The sequence below is a fragment of the Panulirus ornatus genome, chromosome 63 (assembly GCF_036320965.1).
Source record: "Panulirus ornatus isolate Po-2019 chromosome 63, ASM3632096v1, whole genome shotgun sequence".
NCBI classification, from domain to species: domain Eukaryota; kingdom Metazoa; phylum Arthropoda; class Malacostraca; order Decapoda; family Palinuridae; genus Panulirus; species Panulirus ornatus.
Window position 1 is genome coordinate 1,671,769 of NC_092286.1, and position 22,957 is coordinate 1,694,725.

The 22,957-nt window shown below is 41.6% G+C and overlaps 1 protein-coding gene across 2 annotated transcripts in view; it reads left to right on the plus strand.

Moving 5' to 3' along the window:
- Nucleotides 1-22,957, plus strand: part of Sec71 (ADP ribosylation factor guanine nucleotide exchange factor Sec71) — a 399,392-nt gene that overhangs the window by 19,421 nt on the left and 357,014 nt on the right. For both annotated transcript variants that reach the window (XM_071656502.1, XM_071656503.1), the window contains exon 5: nucleotides 14,251-14,430. In XM_071656502.1, coding sequence (XP_071512603.1) covers nucleotides 14,251-14,430 — 180 coding nt within the window. The remainder of the gene's footprint in view (nucleotides 1-14,250; nucleotides 14,431-22,957) is intronic.

Genomic DNA, 22,957 nt, shown 5'->3' on the forward strand with positions numbered 1-22,957 from the left:
TTCTGGGAGTGTTGAAGAATGCATGGAAGTCGAGAACATTATCTCGGAAAACAAAAATGGGTATGTTTGAAGGAATAGTGGTTCCAACAATGTTATATATGGTTGTGAGGCATGGGCTATGGATATAGTTGTGTGGAGGAGGGTGGATGTGCTGGAAATGAGATGTTTGAGGACAATATGTGGTGTGAGGTGGTTTGATCGAGTAATAATAATAGCGTAAGAGAGATGTGTGGTAGTAAAAGGAGTGTGGTTGAGAGAGCAGAGGGGGTGTTTTGAAATGGTTTGGTCACATGGAGAGAATGAGTGAGGAAAGACTGACCAAGAGAATATATGTGTCAGAGGTGGAGGAAACGAGAAGTGGGAGACGAAATTGGAGGTGGAAAGATGGAGTGAAAAAGATTTTGAGTGATCGGGGCCTGAACATGCAGGAGGGTGAAAGGCATGCAGGGAATAGAGTGAATTGGAACGATGTGGTATACCGAGGTCAACGTGCTGTCAATGGATTGAACCAGGGCATGTGAAACGTCTGGGGTAAACCATAGAAAGTTCTGTGGGGTCTGGATGTGGAAAGGGAGCTGTGATTTCGGTGCATTATTACATGACATCTAGAGACTGAGTGTGAACAAATGTGGCCTTTGTTGTCTTTTCCTAGCACTATCTCGCACATATGAGGGGGGAGGGGGTTGTTATTTCATGTGTGGTGGGGTGGTGACGGGAATGAATAAGGGCAGACAGTATGAATTATGTACATGTGTATATATGTATATGTCTGTGTGTGTATATGTATGTATACATTGAGATGTATAGGTATGTATATGTGCATGTGTGGATGTGTATGTATATACATGTGTATGTGGGTGGGTTAGGCCATTCTTTCGTCTGTTTCCTTGCGCTACCTCGCTAACGCGGGAGACAGCGACAAAGCAAAATAGATAAATAAATAGATGAATAATATAATCCAAATTTTTCTTAAATGTATATGTAATCCAACATAGATTTTGAAAATAACATTTCTGTTTTATATCTTGTCTTTTATCTCTGCAGCTGTTTTTAAACAGGGGACATTATAGGAAGAGGATCATAGGGTAGTTTGTAAAAGTATTTTTTTTTTTACAAAGGGATTATGTGCTTGAGAGCGATGAGGGATTAAGGTGAGTAAATTATTGTATATAGGTATTTTGAAAGGCTCATTTGTTAGTATGAACATAGGACTGTTGAACACAATGAATAACAAGAATAATTTGGGACTAAGAGACTGTGTTTGAGTCTTTATTAATACATGTATAGTCAGAAAAGATGTAATGCTGCGGCTTAGGGAAAGCGAAGGAGAATGAAGGTGGGATAGAATAATCGTGATGTATTTCAGCAGTAAAGACTCAGGTTTACCTGATCTGACCCTGGTCCAACCTTATCTGATTGCATTCAATCTCTGCATAGCCTGGTCTCTTTGATAACTCATCCTCAGTATGTACTGGTTTGCTGATATATCTCAGCTGCTTACAGTACAGGTAGATCCCTGTCAGCTGAAAAGTTCAGGAGTGAGAGACTTCTTTTAAGTGGTTAGTTACATAAAGCAGATACTCTCATGAACATCTGTCCAAGGAAAGTATGCAATAAACCTGAGTATGTATATCAATTTTTATTGTATTGGTATTTTCTGTAGATACCTGTAATTTTTTATTTACCTCCTTCCAAAACATCTTTTTATTCTCCCTAAAATTTAATGATACTCTCTCACCCCAACTCTCATTTGCCCTCTTTTTTGCCTCTTGCACCTTTCTCTTGATCTCCTGCCTCTTTCTTTTATACATCTCCCAGTCATTTACATTATTTCCCTGTAAAAATCGTCCAAATGCCTCTCTCTTCTCTTTCACTAATAATCTTACTTCTTCATCCACCACTCACTACCCTTTCTAATCTGCCCACCTCCCACGCTTCTCATGCCACAAGCATCTTTTGCACAAGCCATCAATGCTTCCTTAAATACATCCCATTCCTTCCCCACTCCCCTTACGTCCTTTGTTCTCACCTTTTTCCATTCTTTACTCAGTCTTTCCTGGTACTTCCTCACACAAGTCTTCTTCCTAAGCTCACTTACTCTCACCACTTTCTTCACCCCGACATTCTCTCATCTTTTCTGAAAACCTCTACAAGTCTTCACCTTCGCCTCCACAAGATAATGATCAGACATCCCTCCAGTTGCACCTCTCAGCACATTAACATCCAAAAGTCTCTCTTTCGCACGCCTATCAATTAATACATAATCCATTAACGCTCTCTGGCCATCTCTCCTACTTACATACGTATACCTATGTATATCTTTCTTTTTCAACCAGGTATTCCCAATCACCAGTCCTTTTTCAGCACATAAATCTACAAGCTCCTCCATTTCCATTTACAACACTGAACACCCCATGTACACCAATTATTCCCTCAACTGCCACATTACTCACCTTTGCATTCAAATCACCCATCACTATAACCCAGTCTCATGCATCAAAACTACTAACACACTCACTCAGCTGCTCCCAAAACACTTGCCCCTCATGATCTTTCTTCTCATGCCCAGGTGCATATTCTCCAATAATCAACCAACTCTCTCCATCCACTTTCAGTTTTGCCCATATCAATCTAGAGTTTAATTTTTTACACTCTTATCACATACTCGCACCACTCCTGTTTCAGGAGCAGTGCTACTCCTTCTCTTGCTCTTGTCCTCTCACTGACCCCTGACTTTACTCCCAAGACATTCCCAAACCACTCTTCTCCTTTACCCATGAGCTTCGTTTCACTCAGAGCCAAAACATCCATGTTCCTTTCCTCAAACATACTACCTATCTCTCCTTTTTTCTCATCTTGGTTACATTGACACACATTTAGACACCCCAATCTGGGCCTTCAAGGAGGATGAGCACTACCTGTGTGACTCCTTCTGTTTCCCCTTTTAGAAAGTTTTAAATACAAGGAGGGGAGGGTTTCTAGCCACCTGCTCCTGTCCCCTTTAGTCGCCTTCTACGACATGTGAGGAATGCGTAGGAAGTATTCTTTCTCCCCATCCCTAGGGATAAAAAAAGATGTTTTGGAAGGAGGTAGATAAAGTGCATAAGACAAGGGAACAAATGGGAACATTAGTGAAGGGGCAAGTGGGGAGGTGATAACAATTAGTGGTGATGTGAGAAGGAGATGGACTGAGTATTTTGAAGGTTTGTTGAATGTGTTTGATCATAGAGTGGCAGATATAGGGTGTTTTGGTCGAGGTGGTGTGCAAAGTGAGAGGGTTAGGGAAAATGATTTGGTAAACAGAAGAGGTAGTAAAAGCTTTGCGGAAGATGAAAGCCGGCAAGGCAGTGGGTTTGGATAGTATTGCAGTGGAATTTATAAAAAAAGGTGGTGACTGTATTGTTGACTGGTTGATAAGGTTATTTGATGTATGTATGACTCATGGTGAGGTGCCTGAAGACTGGCTGAATGCTTGCATAGTGCCATTGTACAGAGGCAAAGGGGATAAGAGTGAGTGCTCAAATTACAGAGTTCTAAGTTTGTTGAGTATTCCTGGTAAATTATATGGGAGGTTATTGATTGAGAGGGTGAAGGCATGTACAGAGCATCAGATTGGGGAAGAGCAGTGTGGTTTCAGAAGTGGTAGAGGATGTGTGGATCAGGTGTTTGCTTTGAAGAATGTATATGAGAAATACTTAGGAAAGCGAATGGAATTGTATGTAGCATTTATGGATCTGGAGAAGGCATATGATAGAGTTGATAGAGATGCTCTGTGGAAGGTATTAAGAATATATGGTGTGGGAGGTAAGTTGGTTGAAGCAGTGAAAAGTTTTTATCGAGGATGTAAGGCATGTGTACATGTAGGAAGTGTACATGTTTAATTTGTTTATGGATGGGGTTGTTAGTGAGATGAATGCAAGAGTTTTGGAAAGAGGGGTAAGTATGCAGTCTGTTGTGGATGAGAGAGCTTGGGAAGTGAGTCAGTTGTTGTTCGCTGATGATACAGTGCTGGTGGCTGATTCGGGTGAGAAACTGCAGAAGCTGGTGACTGAGTTTGGTAAAGTGTGTGAAAGAAGAAAGCTGAGAGTAAATGTGAATAAGAGCAAGGTTATTAGGTACAGTAGGGTTGAGAGACAAGTCAATTGGGAGGTAAGTTTGAATGGAAAAAACTGGAGGAAGTGAAGTGTTTTAGATATATGGGAGTGGATTTAGCAGCAGATGGAACCATGCAAGTGGAAGTGAATCATAGGGTGGAGGAAGGGGCAAAAGTTCTGGGAGCGTTGAAAAATGTGTGGAAGTTGAGAACGTTATCTCGGAAAGCAAAAATGGCTATGTTTGAAGGAATAGTGGTTCCAACTATGTTATATGGTTGTGAGGTGTGGGCTATAGATAGGATTGTGTGGAGGAGGGTGGATGTGCTGGAAATGAGATGTTTTAGGACAATATGTGGTGTGAGATGGTTTGATCGAGCAAGTAATGAAAGGGTAAGAGAGATGTGTGGTAATAAAAAGAGTGTGGTTAAGAGAGCAGAAGACCGTGTTTTGAAATGGTTTGGTCACATGGAGAGAATGAGTGAGGAAAGATTGACAGAGAGGATATATGTGTCAGAGGTTGAGGGAACGAGAAGTGGGAGACCAAATTGGAGGTGTAAAGATGGAGTGAAAAAGATTCTGAGTGATCGGGGCCTAAATATACAGGAATGTGAAAGGCGTGCAAGGAATAGAGTGAATTGGAACAATGTGGTATACTGGGGTCGACGTGCTGTCAGTGGATTGAACCAGGGTGTCTGGGATAAACCATGGAAAGTTTTTTTGGGCCTGGATGTGGAAAGGGAGTTGCAGTTTCGGTGCATTATACATGACAGCTAGAGACTGAGTGTGAACGAATGTGGCCTTTGTTGTCTTTTCCTAGCGCTACCTCACGCACATGGGGGGGGGGGGGGGGGGGGGGGGGGTTGTCATTTCATGTATGGTGGGGTGGGAATGGGAATGAATAAGGGGAGACAGTATGAATTACGTGTATGTGTATATATGTATGTGTCTGTGTGTGTATATATATATGTATACATTGAGGTTTATAGGTATGTATATGTGCGTGTGTGGATGTGTATGTATATACATGTTTGAGTGGGTGGGTTGGGCCATTCTTTCGTCTGTTTGTTTGTGCTACCTCGCTAATCCAGGAGACAGCAACAAAGTATAATAATGATAATAATAATAACCTGTGATTTTTCATTCATGCATTAGATGAAAACCTGCTGAAGAGAACTGTATAGACAAAATATATGAAAAATTCAGTCTGCTGTACCATCAGCTAAGGGGGTACAAGTTGAATGCTGTGAATGTAATTACCCTCCATCCATGATAGAGACCAACAAATCCATGGCCCCTATTCCTTGGCATCATTGGGTGCTAAGAATCTCTGGGTTTGTGCCTGACTCTACTGCCAGTGAGAGGGAAGGCTCAGACATTAGTAGTAACAGCCCCTCCCATGACTTTCCCTCTAGACCTTGATCTTTTTCTGTTTACTATACCAACTTTTGTGGTCTCTCTAGTAACCTCTCTTCATTTTTAACACCTTCTGTTTAGCACCTAATATCTTACTTCTCTCTGAGACCAGGTTGTCTAATGATGTTCTCACTAGCTCGTTTTTTGTATCTAACTATAATCTCCATTCATGATTCTAGTTCAGAGGTGATGTTTGTGCTTATTCATGAAACCCAGCATTCCTGTATTCATAAGTACGATAACCTATCCTCATCATCCACCGATAAGTCTTTCTGGTCTTTAGCTAAAGGCATCAATAACTACTTCTGTTGTTCTACCTTTCCTTCACTTCTCTGTTCTGACTGTACTATAACTCTTGATTCTCCTTTTACTAATCCTAAGCCCCTCCCCATAATATCTTTGGACTGTCTAAAAAGCACTTCTCTCTGGACATGAGCAAGGCTTATGGTCCTGGTGGAATCCATCCCCATGTACTGAAAGAGTGTTTGTACATGCACCTGGGCTTGATCGTTTGTTCCATTTCTGTTTAAAAGAAGAAACTTCGTCCTTTTTGGAAGCATGCATTGATACATCACGTCCCTAAGAAGTGTGACTGTTCTAATCCCTCTAATTGTTTTCCTATTGCTTTGACATCTATTATTTCCAGTCTTTGAATCCCATCTCAACTCCCATATCCTTAGACACCTTGAATCTGATAGTCTTCTCTGTGATCACCTATGTGGCTTCCATGAAATGAGATCCACTGGTGTTATTCTTTGCAATCTTACTAATGTCAGGTCAATTTGAGAGTCTTATGTAGTTGCCCTTGATATGTCCAAAGCTTTTGACAGTGTGGCATTGGGGTCTTGTCGCTAAGATCCCCTCCTTTGGCTTCCCTTCCTCTATTTTCTCCCTTATATCTAGCTTTCTTTCTGGTTGATCTATTTCTGTGGTTGTTGATGGATCAGCCTCCTCTGCTTTCCCCATCAACAGCGGTATCTTCCAAGTTTCTGTCCTTACTCTTCTTCTTTTTGTCAATGATTTCCTCTCTCCCACAAGTAACCAAGTGCAATTATATGCTGATGACTTAACACTGCATTCATGCATATCTTTCAGTTATGCTCCTTCCTCTCTCAGTCAATCTGCTTCTTGTCTTGACACAATTTCCTCAATAAACTCGGAGAGGATATCTCATTGGATAGACAAAAAAAATTTAAGCATGATGCCTCCAAGACTCAGTTTCTACCCCTCTCTCTGTCAAAAACTCACAACTCTTGTGTCTGCTTTGACAGTTCCATAATTCCACTTTGACTCGGAGAACATAATTGGTATTACTATAGCATCCACTCTTTCTTGGAAACCCCACATTACAGAAATATCTAAGTCTACCTCTTAAGAAACTGGGAGTTCTGTTTAGATTTCAGAATTTCTTTTCTGAACAGTTGCTCTGTTTATACAAAGGATTGATTCATCCTTGTATGAAGTACTGCTCTCGCATCTAGGTTGGTTCTAGCACTGCATCCTTACTTGACAGAGTTGAGGCAGTCTGACTTACAAATTCTCTTAGGCTAACTTCCAAACTTAACTTGCTTGCCCTACTTTGCAGTGTTAGTTCACTTTCCCTCTTCTGTAGGTATCACATTGGTTTTTGCACCAGAGAACTGGCTGCTTGTGTGCCTCCACCACTTGCTAGACCATGAGATACTCAGTAAGTTGCTGCGTCACATGATCACTGTGTGGCCGTTGGCAACTCAAGGGTAGGCCGCTTTGATAAACTGTTTCTTTCCTTACACTGTGAATCTTTGGAACTCTCAACTGTCTTATGTTTTTCCTAATAACTGTGACCTGGCACATTTTAAAAGACAAGTTTTTCACTTTCTCCAAAATTAGCGAATGCTTCCCCTTGCCTCTTCTTCCCTTTAATCCTCTCTGTATTTTAATGAAGGCCCAGCCTTGATGTGGAAATTTGTTCATGACTGGAGCCTCCAGTGTAAAAGAAAAAAGAATCCAAGTGTTTGTTTATTATGTAGCACTTTTATTTCTCCAACCCATCTTCACCATCATTTTTCTGATCATGTGAAAAGAAACATAGTGAATGCACAGATTTTGTAAAGACTGGAAGAAATGACAGAATTCAAATGTTTTAGAGCTATCTTGGGTAAGTTTGGTGATATGTAAGGAGAGATAAGGGAAAGAGCAGTACAGGGTAGAAGAGTCACTGGGTTTCTTGGTAGAATAATGAAGGATAGAGGTGTAAGTATGGATGTGAAGAAAGGATTTTGGGACTTTTTAAATTGATGGGGGGTGAAAATGAAAATGAATGGTGTGAGATGGGTGATTATTAGTGCTTGTACACTTGGCCGTGAGGAGAAAGATCATGAGAGGCAAATGTTTTGGAATCAGGTGAGTGTTTCAACAGTTTGAATGTTAGAAACCAGGAATTACTAATGGATGATTTAAATGAGAAGGTGAGTAATGAGGTGGTGGAGAGAATGATTGGAGGCGATGGGGTATTCATTATGATGACTGGAAGTGGTGGCCAGATTGTGGTACTGCATGCTGAAAAAGGACTTGTGATTAGAAATACCTGGTTTTAGAAAGAGGAGCATACTCAGGTATACCTTTGTGACTAGGAGAGATAGTCAGCAGGCATTATTTGATTACATATTAGTTGATAGGCGAGTAAAAGAGAGACTTTTGTATGTAAGTTTGCTTAGAGGGGCAGCTGTTGGAATGTCTGATCACTATTTTGTGGAAGTGATGAAGATTTGTAGGGTTTTTCAGAAGAGTGGAAACAGTGTTAGCGAGAAGAGAATGGTGAGAGTGAGTGTGCTGGGAAAACAGACTTTTGTGAAGAAATACTGGGAGAGATTGAGTATAGAATGGGAAAAGGTGAGAGGAAATTAAGAATGGGAATGATGAGGCATGGGAGATGTTTAGGGAAGCAGTGCTGGCATGTACAAGAGATGCATGTGGCATGTGAAAGGTGTGAGGTGGACAGATTAGAAAGCATAGTGAGTGGTGGAATGAAGTATAGTTGATAGTGAGAGAGAAAAGAGAGTTGTTTGGATGGTGTTTACAGGGAAGGAGGGCAAATGATTGGGAGATGTATAAGAGAAATTGGAAAGAGGTCAAGAGGAAGGTGCAGGGATAGAAAAATGGGGCAAATGGGAATTGGGTGGAATGAGTTTCCATAGTTTTTAGGGAAAATAAGATGTTTTTGAAGGAGGTAAATTATATGCAAAAAAGAAGAGAATAAGTATGAACATTGGTGAAGGGAACAAAAGGGGAAGTGGTAACAGGGAGTGATGAAATGAGGATGAGATGGAGTGAATATTTTAAAGGAGTGTTAAATGTGTCTGATGAGAGAGTGGCAGATGTAGGATGTTTGGGTTAGGTTGGTATGCAGAGTGAGAGAGTCATAGAGAGTGGTTTGGTGAATAGAGAAGAAGTGGTGAAAACCTTGCATAAGATGAAATGCGGCAAAGTGGCTGGAGTGGATGGTATTGCAGTTGAAATTATAAGGATGGGGTGACAGTGTTTTTGATGATTGATAAGGATTTTCGTGTATGTATGGATCATAGTGAGGTGCCTAAGGATTAGTTGAATGCTTGGATAGTGCCACTGTGTAAAGGCATAGGGGTATAAAGGGTGGGGGTTCAAATTATGGTGTTAATAATTCATTGACAATAAAGGTAATGGGTAATAACAAGTAGTGGTGAAGTGAGGAGATGGAGTGAGTATTTTGAAGGTTTTTTAGTGTGTTTGATGATAGAGTGGCAGATATAGTGTGTTTTGGTCGAGGTGGTATGTGAAGTGAGAGGGTCAGGGGGAATGGTTTGGTAAACAGAGAAGAGGTAGTGAAAGCTTTGCGGAAGATGGAAGCCGGCAAGGCAGCGAGTTTGGATGGTATTGCAGTGGAATTTATAAAAAAAGGTGGTGACTGTGTTGTTGATTGGTTGGTAAGGATATTCAGTGTATATATGGTTCATGGTGAAGTGCCTGAGGATTTGTGGAATGCATGCATAGCGCCAATGTACAAAGGCAAAGGGGATAAGGGTGAATGTTAAGATACTAAAGATATAAGTTTGTTGAGTATTCCTGGGAAATTTTATGGGAGGGTAATGATTGAAAGGGTAAAGCGCATGTATAGAGCATCAGACTGGGGAAGAGCAGTGTGGTTTCAGAAGTGGTAGAGGATGTGTGGATCAGGTGTTTGCTTTGAAGGATGTATGCGAGGAATACTTAGAAAAACAGATGGATTTGTATGTAGCTTTTATGGATCTGGAGAAGGCATATGATAGGGTGGATAGAGATGCTTTGTGGAAGGTATTAAGAGTATATGGTATGGGAAATAAGTTGCTAGAAGCAGTGAAAAGTTTTTACCAAGGATGTAAGGCATGTGTATGAGAAGGACGAGTAGGAAGAGAGGAAAGTGATTGGTTCCCAGTGAATGTCGGTTTGCAGCAGGGGTGCATGATGTCTCCATGGTTGTTTAATTTGTTTATGGATGGGGTTGTTAAGGAGGTGAATGCAAAAGTTTTAGAGAGAAGAGGAATTATGCAGTCTGTTGTGGATGAGAGGGCTTGGGAAGTGAGTCAGTTGTTCTTTGCTGATGATACAGCGCTGGTGGCTGATTCGGGTGAGACACTGCAGAAGTTGGTGACTGAGTTTGGTAAAGTGTGTGAAAGAAGAAAGCTGAGAGTAGATGTGAATAAGAGGAAGGTTATTAGGTTTAGTAGGGTTGAGGGACAAGTTAATTGGGAGGTAAGTCTGAATGGAGAAAAACTGGAGGAAGTGAAGTGTTTTAGATATCTGGGAGTGGATTTGGCATAGGATGGAACCATGAAAGTGGAAGTGAGTGACAGAATGGGGGAGGAGCAAAGGTTCTGGGAGCTTTTGATAATGTGTGGAAGGGGAGAACGTTATCTCGGAGAACAAAAATGGGTATGTTTGAAGGAATAGTGGTTCCAACAATGTTATATGGTTGTGAGGCATGGGCTATAGATAGGGTTGTGCGGAGGAGGGTGGATGTGTTGGAAATGAAGTGTTTGAGGACAGTATGTGTTATGAGGTGGTTTGATCGAGTTAGTAACAAAAGGGTAAGAGAGATGTGTGGAAATAAAAAGAGTGTGATTGAAAGAGCAGTAGAGGGTGTGTTGAAATGGCTTGGTCACATGGAGAGAATGAGTGAGGAAAGATTGACAAAGAGGATATATGTGTCCGAAGTGGAGGGAACAAGGAGAAGCAGGAGACCAAGTAGGAGGTGGAAGGATCGAGTGAAAAAGATTTTAAGTGATCGGGGCCTGAACATACAGGAGGGTGAAAGGCGTGCAAGGAATAGAGTAAATTGGAACGATGTGGTATACTGGGGTGGACGTGCTGTCACTGGATTGAACCAGGGCATGTGAAGCATGTGAGGTAAACCATGGAAAGTTCTGTGGGGCCTGGATGTGGGAAGGGAGCTGTGGTTTTGGTGCCTTACACACGACAGCTAGAGATTGAGTGTGATCGATTGTGGCCTTTTTTGTCCTTTCCTAGTGCTACCTTGGCACTCGCTTGGAGGAAGGGATGCTATTTCATGTGTGGTGGGGTGGTGATGGGAATGGATGAAGGCAGCAAGTATGAGTATGTATGTGTATATATGTATACGTCTGTGTATGTATATGTATGTTAATGTTGAAATGTATAGGTATGTATATGTGTGTGTGTGGACGTGTATGTATATACATGTATATGTGGGTGGGTTGGGCCACTTTTTCACCTGTTTCCTTGTGCTGCCTCACTGACGCAGGCGACGGCGATTAGGTATAATAAATAAAATCAATAAATAGTTTATTGACTGTACATAGTAAGTTGTATTGGAGGAAAGTGATTGAGAGGGTAAAGGCATGAATAAAGCATCAGGCTGAGGGGTAGCAGTGTGGTTTCAGAAGTGGTAGAGGATGTGTGGATCAGGTGTACGCTTTAAAGAATATGCATGAGAAATAATGAGAATAACAGATGAATTTGTATGTGGCATTTATGGATGTGGAGAAAGCATATGATAGGGTTGACATAGATGCATTATGGAAGGTCTTAAGAATATATGGTGTGGTAACAAAGTTGTTAGAGGTATTGAGAAGTTTTGTCACTTGGAAGAGTAGGAAGAGAGAAGAGTGAATGGTTCCAAGTGAAGGTTGGTCTGTGGCTGGTGTGTATGATGTCACCATGGTTGCTCAATTTGTTTATGGATAGGGTGGTGAGGGAATTCAATGTGAGAGTCTTGGAGCTTGGTGCAAGTATGGAGTCTGTTAGGGATGACAGGTCCTGGAAATTGAGTTACTTGCTATTTGTTGATGACACAGCACTGGTGGTAGATTTGAGTGACAAACTGCAGAAGTTGATGACTGGGGTTGGAAGTGTGTGTGAAAGGAGGATGTTGAGAGTAAATAAGAATAAAAGCAAGTTTCTTAAATTAGCAGGTCTGTTGGGTTGTGTGAGTTTGAATTGATAAAACTTAGAGGAAGTGAATCAATTTAGAAACCTGGGATTGGATGTGGCAGCAAATGGAACCATGGAAATGGAAGTGAGTCATAGGGAAGGTGAGGGGGCAAAGGTTCTGGGAGCACTGAAGATTGTGTGGAAAGAGAATGTTGTATGGGAGGGCAAAAATGGCTGTGGTTGAAGGTATAGTAGTCCTAACACTGTTATATGGATGTAAGTTTTTTTTTTTTTTTTTTTTTTTGCTTTGTCGCTGTCTCCCACGTTTGCGAGGTAGCGCAAGGAAACAGACGAAAGAAATGGCCCAACCCACCCCCATACACATGTATATACATACGTCCACGCACGCAAATATACATACCTACACAGCTTTCCATGGTTTACCCCAGACGCTTCACATGCCCTGATTCAATCCACTGACAGCACGTCAACCCCGGTATACCACATCGATCCAATTCACTCTATTCCTTGCCCTCCTTTCACCCTCCTGCATGTTCAGGCCCCGATCACACAAAATCTTTTTCACTCCATCTTTCCACCTCCAATTTGGTCTCCCACTTCTCGTTCCCTCCACCTCTGACACATATATCCTCTTGGTCAATCTTTCCTCACTCATTCTCTCCATGTGCCCAAACCATGAAAAACACCCTCTTCTGCTCTCTCAACCATGCTCTTTTTATTTCCACACATCTCTCTTACCCTTACGTTACTTACTCAATCAAACCAGCTCACACCACACATTGTCCTCAAACATCTCATTTCCAGCACATCCATCCTCCTGCGCACAACTCTATCCATAGCCCACGCCTCGCAACCATACAACATTGTTGGAACCACTATTCCTTCAAACATACCCATTTTCCTTTCCGAGATAATGTTCTCGACTTCCACACATTCTTCAAGGCTCCCAGGATTTTCGCCCCCTCCCCCACCCTATGATCCACTTCCGCTTCCATGGTTCCATCCGCTGCCAGATCCACTCCCAGATATCTAAAACACTTTACTTCCTCCAGTTTTTCTCCATTCAAACTTACCTCCCAATTGACTTGACCCTCAACCCTACTGTACCTAATAACCTTGCTCTTATTCACATTTACTCTTAACTTTCTTCTTTCACACACTTTACCAAACTCAGTCACCAGCTTCTGCAGTTTCTCACATGAATCAGCCACCAGCGCTGTATCATCAGCGAACAACAACTGACTCACTTCCCAAGCTCTCTCATCCCCAACAGACTTCATACTTGCCCCTCTTTCCAAAACTCTTGCATTCACCTCCCTAACAACCCCATCCATAAACAAATTAAACAACCAGGGAGACATCACACACCCCTGCCGCAAACCTACATTCACTGAGAACCAATCACTTTCCTCTCTTCCTACACGTACACATGCCTTACATCCTCGATAAAAACTTTTCACTGCTTCTAACAACTTGCCTCCCACACCATATATTCTTAATACCTTCCACAGAGCATCTCTATCAACTCTATCATATGCCTTCTCCAGATCCATAAATGCTACATACAAATCCATTTGCTTTTCTAAGTATTTCTCACATACATTCTTCAAAGCAAACACCTGATCCACACATCCTCTACCACTTCTGAAACCACACTGCTCTTCACCAATCTGATGCTCTGTACATGCCTTCACCCTCTCAATCAATACCCTCCCATATAATTTACCAGGAATACTCAACAAACTTATACCTCTGTAATTTGAGCACTCACTCTTATCCCCTTTGCCTTTGTACAATGGCACTATGCACGCATTCCGCCAATCCTCAGGCACCTCACCATGAGTCATACATACATTAAATAACCTTAAGTTATGGGCTGTATTTAAAGCTGTGCACAGCAGGGTGGATTGGAGGACAATATGTGGTGTGAGGTTCTTTGTTGAATCAGATGAATCAAGTTTTAAGTAGCTTGTTAGAGCAAGAGCAACAAAACCTTTGATAATTTTGAATACTTAATCTCTTTTGTAAGCTGAATAGATTTAAGTCATTTAGCTGACTTTCATAGCACTTGTTTGTCAGTGTGGGATTCATCTTGTTAGCTCAGTGCTGTACTCTACCCTTTCATTCTGTCTTTTTAATGAATATCATAGATGTACACCAAACATAGCAGAATGTAAACAGTCACAAACATTCAAAAGAAAAGAAGAAAGAGTCACCAGTAGGTCATATGAAATATGCAAAACTAAATATGTATTGAAAAATAGCTAGAGATGATCCTTCCTTTATATTACTGACAGTTTAATATCTTTTCCTAACTCAGGCACTGCTAACAGTGATCACATCACAGTCTGTTAGTGTACATGAGGGTACAGTGCTAGTAGCTGTGCGTACCTGTTACAACATCTTTTTGGCTTCAAGAGACATGAACAACCAGGTCACTGCAAAGGCTGCACTTACTCAGATGATCAACCTCATCTTCACACGGATGGAGAATCAGGCAGTAAGTGTTTTTGTTTGTTTGTTTTTTGTGTAATTGTCAGACTTGGGTTAAACCAGTAATTTACATTATGAATATGGAAGCCTAGGGATTGAACCAGTAATTTACAGTATGAATATGGTAGCTTAGGGGTAAAACCAGTAATGTACAATATGAATATGGTAGCCTGGTGTAATGTAGCCTAGTGGTTAAACCAGTGATTTATAGTATGAACATGGTTGACTAGTATAATGTTTTCATTGATGACAGGTTGGTTTGTTTGTACTGGAAGGGACTGGATTTTTGGGAAGCTTCTTTTTATCATTAACATGCAGCTTTGTTGACACAGTCTGCACGAACTTTAGTTTATGTTCTTTATTGAGGAAACGAAAAAGATTGTGGTTGAAGACATTTTGTGACCACTTTCATTTTCTATAGTTAAGGCTACATTTTATATCTGTCTATCTATTCTATATCTCTGACGCCTATTCCAACTGGTACTTCCTCAAGGGGGTGGTCACAGCAATAGTCTCCATAACCAGTTATCTCCAGTGCCGCTTCTTAGCCTTCAATGCCTCACCCTTAACAGGCCACTGGCAGAAGGCAACTCTAGTACAGTGTATGCAGAGGCTCCTGCCTAATATTCCTATTGATTACTACTACCTGATGTGCCTACCTAATGCTCCTTCCTGCTGCTTCGACTAATGTTTCTGCCTAATGTTCCTGCCTATTACTGCAATCTAATGCTCCTACCATTTTGCCAAAAGGCAGGGCTAATGCATAGTGCTCAATGCAGGAAAATCTAGAGTTAAGAAGAATGAGCTGGGTGAGTTAAGTGTTGTCAAGTGTTATATGTAACAAGGAGAGATTGTCTGTTTGTAGACAGAAAGCCAGTAGTCGACGTGTTGGTGAGCCAGAAAGGAAAGACAGCTACCTGGGTCAGAGGAGTGCAACTTGACAACCACTGAAGTGCTGGCTCACTACGCAACTGTCACAAACCTTCCCGATACCAAGGCGGGTAGTATTTGTAACATACCTCCCTGGTCATTGGCTGCCTACCAACTGCTATGTGTTATATACATTTTATTGTGTTTAATAAACTGAATAGGATTCCACTGGACATTGGAACTTTCTTGAAATTAAAATTTCTTTCTGTCAACATGGATGCTTGTATGTAGATTTTGAAATTCCCATTCTGATGAACTTTCTCCATGGCCCACATTAGCCATAGGTATTGATAGAATTTCAGTTGCAGCTTGAGAAGAAATGCATTTAAAGCTTTGAATAAATAGTTGCAGTTCATGTGTCTGAGTAGGGGACATTTAATCCGTAATTTGATTTGCCTCCAAGTTTTCATTAAGATGATCAACTTTGAAATTACCTATTTATGCAGTACAGGGAAGGAGTTCTACACTCATGAGTCTCCATCTCTTAAGTTTTCTTGACTATTAGACAACTTTTGTATGCTGCTAGGATTCATAATTTCATCAATTTATGTATCCCAATCATCCACTATCCTTATACTAAAAATGTGCATCTTTACATCGTTTATAATAAGCTTTTTTATTGTTACTGGCATGGCACAGGCTGAAATGGGCCCTGATCATAGCCATCATTAAGGAAAGAAAATTGTTTAGGAGGAAAAGAATGAAATTAATGAGCTCTATAAGAGTTTGTAGACCTGACTCTTCAAGATGAAAAGATTGCAGGACGAGGGAATAATGAAGGAAGGAAGAAATTTTGGCAGCTTTTTTGTATAAAGAAGGAAGAAGTATCATAACAGTGATTCCTGCTGTGGCTGGTCTTCTCACAGAATCTTTGGGAAGCAGCTAAGCTCATACAGTTAGCCCAAACCTTGGTGACAAGGACACATACAGACAACTTGAGAGCTTGGTAGCTTAAGTAACGCCTTTAGAACCTGGAGAGGGAAGCAACATATGGTAAATGTATGTGAATTGTTGAAGGGAGGTAATGCTTGGAGAATTGATGATATGGATGGCTTTTGATTCCATGCTGGCTTTGAGAAAGGCAGAAGAAGAGCTGCCCCAGATATCTGAGCTCGTCTTTATAGAGGAGGAATAAATATCATATACATATGAGCTTGGGAAGGAGACCTGTGTGGGGAAGTACCAGGAGAGACTGTGTACAGAATGGAAAAAGGTGAGAACAATGGAAGTAAGGGGAGTGGGGGAGGAATGGGATGTATTTAGGGAATCAGTGATGGATTGCGCAAAAGATGCTTGTGGCATGAGAAGAGTGGGAGGTGGGCTGTTTAGAAAGGGTAGTGAGTGGTGGGATGAAGAAGTAAGAGTATTAGTGAAAGAGAAGAGAGAGGCATTTGGACGATTTTTGCAGGGAAAAAATGCAATTGAGTGGGAGAAGTATAAAAGAAAGAGACAGGAGGTCAAGAGAAAGGTGCAAGAGGTGAAAAAAAGGGCAAATGAGAGTTGGGGTGAGAGATTATCAGTAAATTTTAGGGAGAATAAAAAGATGTTCTGGAAGGAGGTAAATAGGGTGCGTAAGACAAGGGAGCAAATGGGAACTTCAGTGAAGGGCGTAAATGGGGAGGTGATAACAAGTAGTGGTGATGTGAGAAGGAGATGGAATGAGTATTTTGAAGGTTTGTTGAATGTGTCTGATGACAGAGTGGCAGATATAGGGTGTTTTGGTCGAGGTGGTGTGCAAAGTGAGAGGGTTAGGGAAAATGATTTGGTAAACAGAGAAGAGGTAGTAAAAGCTTTGCGGAAGATGAAAGCCGGCAAGGCAGCAGGTTTGGATGGTATTGCAGTGGAATTTATTAAAAAAGGGGGTGACTGTATTGTTGACTGGTTGGTAAGGTTATTTAATGTATGTATGACTCATGGTGAGGTGCCTGAGGATTGGCGGAATGCGTGCATAGTGCCATTGTACAAAGGCAAAGGGGATAAGAGTGAGTGCTCAAATTACAGAGGTATAAGTTTGTTGAGTATTCCTGGTAAATTATATGGGAGGGTATTGATTGAGAGGGTGAAGGCATGTACAGAGCATCAGATTGGGGAAGAGCAGTGCGGTTTCAGAAGTGGTAGAGGATGTGTGGATCAGGTGTTTGCTTTGAAGAATGTATGTGAGAAATACTTAGAAAAGCAAATGGATTTGTATGTAGCATTTATGGATCTGGAGAAGGCATATGATAGAGTTGATAGAGATGCTCTGTGGAAGGTATTAAGAATATATGGTGTGGGAGGCAAGTTGTTAGAAGCAGTGAAAAGTTTTTATCGAGGATGTAAGGCATGTGTACGTGTAGGAAGAGAGGAAAGTGATTGGTTCTCAGTGAATGTAGGTTTGCGGCAGGGGTGTGTGATGTCTCCATGGTTGTTTAATTTGTTTATGGATGGGGTTGTTAGGGAGGTAAATGCAAGAGTCCTGGAAAGAGGGGCAAGTATGAAGTCTGTTGGGGATGAGAGAGCTTGGGAAGTGAGTCAGTTGTTGTTCGCTGATGATACAGCGCTGGTGGCTGATTCATGTGAGAAACTGCAGAAGCTGGTGACTGAGTTTGGTAAAGTGTGTGGAAGAAGAAAGTTAAGAGTAAATGTGAATAAGAGCAAGGTTATTAGGTACAGTAGGGTTGAGGGTCAAGTCAATTGGGAGGTGAGTTTGAATGGAGAAAAACTGGAGGAAGTGAAGTGTTTTAGATATCTGGGAGTGGATCTGTCAGCGGATGGAACCATGGAAGCGGAAGTGGATCATAGGGTGGGGGAGGGGGCGAAAATTTTGGGAGCCTTGAAAAATGTGTGGAAGTCGAGAACATTATCTCGGAAAGCAAAAATGGGTATGTTTGAAGGAATAGTGGTTCCAACAATGTTGTATGGTTGCGAGGCGTGGGCTATGGATAGAGTTGTGCGCAGGAGGATGGATGTGCTGGAAATGATATGTTTGAGGACAATGTGTGGTGTGAGGTGGTTTGATCGAGTAAGTAACGTAAGGGTAAGAGAGATGTGTGGAAATAAAAAGAGCGTGGTTGAGAGAGCAGAAGAGGGTGTTTTGAAATGGTTTGGGCACATGGAGAGAATGAGTGAGGAAAGATTGACCAAGAGGATATATGTGTCGGAGGTGGAGGGAACGAGGAGAAGAGGGAGACCAAATTGGAGGTGGAAAGATGGAGTGAAAAAGATTTTGTGTGATCGGGGCCTGAACATGCAGGAGGGTGAAAGGAGGGCAAGGAATAGAGTGAATTGGAGCGATGTGGTATACAGGGGTTGACGTGCTGTCAGTGGATTGAATCAAGGCATGTGAAGCGTCTGGGGTAAACCATGGAAAGCTGTGTAGGTATGTATATTTGCGTGTGTGGACGTGTGTATGTGCGTGTGTGTGGGGGGGGGGTTGGGCCATTTCTTTCGTCTGTTTCCTTGCGCTACCTCGCAAACGCGGGAGACAGCGACAAAGTATAAAAAAAAAAAAAAAAAAAATGAAAGGTTATTAGGTACAGTAGGGTTGAGGGTCAAGTCAGTTGGGAGGTAAGTTTGAATGGAGAAAAACTGGAGGAAGTGAAGTGTTTTAGATATCTGGAAGTGGATTTGGCAGCGGATGGAACCATGGAAGCGGAAGTGAATCATAGGGTGGGGGAGGGGGCGAAAATTCTGGGAGCCTTGAAGAATGTGTGGAAGTCGAGAACATTATCTCGGAAAGCAAAAATGGGTATGTTTGAAGGAATAGTGGTTCCAACAATGTTGTATGGTTGCGAGGCGTGGGCTATGGATAGAGTTGTGCGCAGGAGGGTGGATGTGCTGGAAATGAGATGTTTGAGGACAATATGTGGTGTGAGGTGGTTTGATCGAATAAGTAATGTAAGGGTAAGAGAGATGTGTGGAAATAAAAAGAGTGTGGTTGAGAGAGCAGAAGAGGGTGTTTTGAAATGGTTTGGTCACATGGAGAGAATGAGTGAGGAAAGATTAACCAAGAGGATATATGTGTCGGAGGTGGAGGGAACGAGAAGTGGGAGACCAAATTGGAGGTGGAAAGATGGAGTGAAAAATATTTTGAGTGATCGGGGCCTGAACATGCAGGAGGGTGAAAAGTGTGCAAGGAATAGAGTGAATTGGAATGATGTGGTATACCGGGATGGACGTGCTGTCACTGGATTGAACCAGGGCATGTGAAGCGTCTGGGGTAAACCATGGAAAGTTCTGTGGGGCCTGGATATGGAAATGGAGCTGTGGTTTCGATGCATTATTACATGACATCTAGAGACTGAATGTGAGTGAATGGGGCCTTTGTTGTCTTTTCCTAGTGCTACCTTGCACACATGAGGGGGAAGGGGGTTTTTATTCCATGTGTGGCAAGGTGGCGATAGGAATGAATAAGGGCAGACTATGAATTATGTACATGTGTATATATGTTAATGTCTGTTTGTGTATATATATATGTATACATTGAGATGTATAGGTATGTATATTTGCGTGTGTGGATGTGTATGTATATACATGTGTATGTGGGTGGGTTGGGCCATTCTTTCGTGTGTTTCCTTGCGCTACCTCGCTAATGCGGGAGACAGCGACAAAGCAAAATAAATAGATAAATAATATACATATGAAATTGCTACTTAAAAGATAAATGATTTGGCAACCCTGCTTTTGTGAAGTAGATTTTGTGATGTGTAGTATCTGGTAGAGAATATTGTTATGCCCAACATGGCTATAGTATTGCTGGGTGAATTGCACTGTTTTGAAGTTTAACGATGAGGAGCGAATAAGATTTGGAAAGAGATGTTGCAAGAAATTAGGCTTCTGCACTATTAAGTTCAACCAGTTTACTGCTTCTCCATTCTGAGATGATGCTACTATGACTGTCAGCTAGGAATTGGATATTATTGCAGGTTAACATTGACAGCACCAGCTGGGTCTCACAAACTAGGTAATAGGAGTTAAAGGGAGCTTAGCAAAATGCATATTTTTTTATGATTATCTAACTATATCTCTGATGCCTGTTCCCACCTGTATCTCCCCCAAGTGGGTGGCCATGACAGTAGAGTCTCTGTAACTAGTGAACTCCAGTGCTGCTCCTTAACCTTTAGTGCCTTACCCTTGAGATGCCACAGGCAGAGGACAAATCTAGTGCAGTGTTTGCAGAGGCTCCTGTATAATATTCCTACATCTATTGCTCCTGCCTAATGTTCCTACCTTCTACTTCTACCTAATGTTTCTACCTAATGCTCCTGCCTAAATGTTCACAAGCTATTCCTTCTATCTACCTCTTCTACCATTTTGCCAAAAGGCAGGACTTGTGCATAGTGCTCACCACAGGAAAACCTAGAGTTTAGAAGATTGGGCTATGTAAATGAAGTGTTGTCAAATGGTATGTATGATGAGAAGATATTGTATGTTTGTGGAAAGAATGCCAGTTGTCCACATGTGGGTGAGCCAGAAAGGAAAGAGAGCTACCTGGGTCAGAGGAGTGCAACTTGACAACCACTGAAGTGCTGGCTCACTACGCAACTGTCACAAACCTTCCCGATACCAAGGCGGGTAGTATTTGTAACATACCTCCCTGGTCATTGGCTGCCTACCAACTGCTATGTGTTATATACATTTTATTGTGTTTAATAAACTGAATAGGATTCCACTGGACATTGGAACTTTCTTGAAATTAAAATTTCTTTCTGTCAACATGGATGCTTGTATGTAGATTTTGAAATTCCCATTCTGATGAACTTTCTCCATGGCCCACATTAGCCATAGGTATTGATAGAATTTCAGTTGCAGCTTGAGAAGAAATGCATTTAAAGCTTTGAATAAATAGTTGCAGTTCATGTGTCTGAGTAGGGGACATTTAATCCGTAATTTGATTTGCCTCCAAGTTTTCATTAAGATGATCAACTTTGAAATTACCTATTTATGCAGTACAGGGAAGGAGTTCTACACTCATGAGTCTCCATCTCTTAAGTTTTCTTGACTATTAGACAACTTTTGTATGCTGCTAGGATTCATAATTTCATCAATTTATGTATCCCAATCATCCACTATCCTTATACTAAAAATGTGCATCTTTACATCGTTTATAATAAGCTTTTTTATTGTTACTGGCATGGCACAGGCTGAAATGGGCCCTGATCATAGCCATCATTAAGGAAAGAAAATTGTTTAGGAGGAAAAGAATGAAATTAATGAGCTCTATAAGAGTTTGTAGACCTGACTCTTCAAGATGAAAAGATTGCAGGACGAGGGAATAATGAAGGAAGGAAGAAATTTTGGCAGCTTTTTTGTATAAAGAAGGAAGAAGTATCATAACAGTGATTCCTGCTGTGGCTGGTCTTCTCACAGAATCTTTGGGAAGCAGCTAAGCTCATACAGTTAGCCCAAACCTTGGTGACAAGGACACATACAGACAACTTGAGAGCTTGGTAGCTTAAGTAACGCCTTTAGAACCTGGAGAGGGAAGCAACATATGGTAAATGTATGTGAATTGTTGAAGGGAGGTAATGCTTGGAGAATTGATGATATGGATGGCTTTTGATTCCATGCTGGCTTTGAGAAAGGCAGAAGAAGAGCTGCCCCAGATATCTGAGCTCGTCTTTATAGAGGAGGAATAAATATCATATACATATGAGCTTGGGAAGGAGACCTGTGTGGGGAAGTACCAGGAGAGACTGTGTACAGAATGGAAAAAGGTGAGAACAATGGAAGTAAGGGGAGTGGGGGAGGAATGGGATGTATTTAGGGAATCAGTGATGGATTGCGCAAAAGATGCTTGTGGCATGAGAAGAGTGGGAGGTGGGCTGTTTAGAAAGGGTAGTGAGTGGTGGGATGAAGAAGTAAGAGTATTAGTGAAAGAGAAGAGAGAGGCATTTGGACGATTTTTGCAGGGAAAAAATGCAATTGAGTGGGAGAAGTATAAAAGAAAGAGACAGGAGGTCAAGAGAAAGGTGCAAGAGGTGAAAAAAAGGGCAAATGAGAGTTGGGGTGAGAGATTATCAGTAAATTTTAGGGAGAATAAAAAGATGTTCTGGAAGGAGGTAAATAGGGTGCGTAAGACAAGGGAGCAAATGGGAACTTCAGTGAAGGGCGTAAATGGGGAGGTGATAACAAGTAGTGGTGATGTGAGAAGGAGATGGAATGAGTATTTTGAAGGTTTGTTGAATGTGTCTGATGACAGAGTGGCAGATATAGGGTGTTTTGGTCGAGGTGGTGTGCAAAGTGAGAGGGTTAGGGAAAATGATTTGGTAAACAGAGAAGAGGTAGTAAAAGCTTTGCGGAAGATGAAAGCCGGCAAGGCAGCAGGTTTGGATGGTATTGCAGTGGAATTTATTAAAAAAGGGGGTGACTGTATTGTTGACTGGTTGGTAAGGTTATTTAATGTATGTATGACTCATGGTGAGGTGCCTGAGGATTGGCGGAATGCGTGCATAGTGCCATTGTACAAAGGCAAAGGGGATAAGAGTGAGTGCTCAAATTACAGAGGTATAAGTTTGTTGAGTATTCCTGGTAAATTATATGGGAGGGTATTGATTGAGAGGGTGAAGGCATGTACAGAGCATCAGATTGGGGAAGAGCAGTGCGGTTTCAGAAGTGGTAGAGGA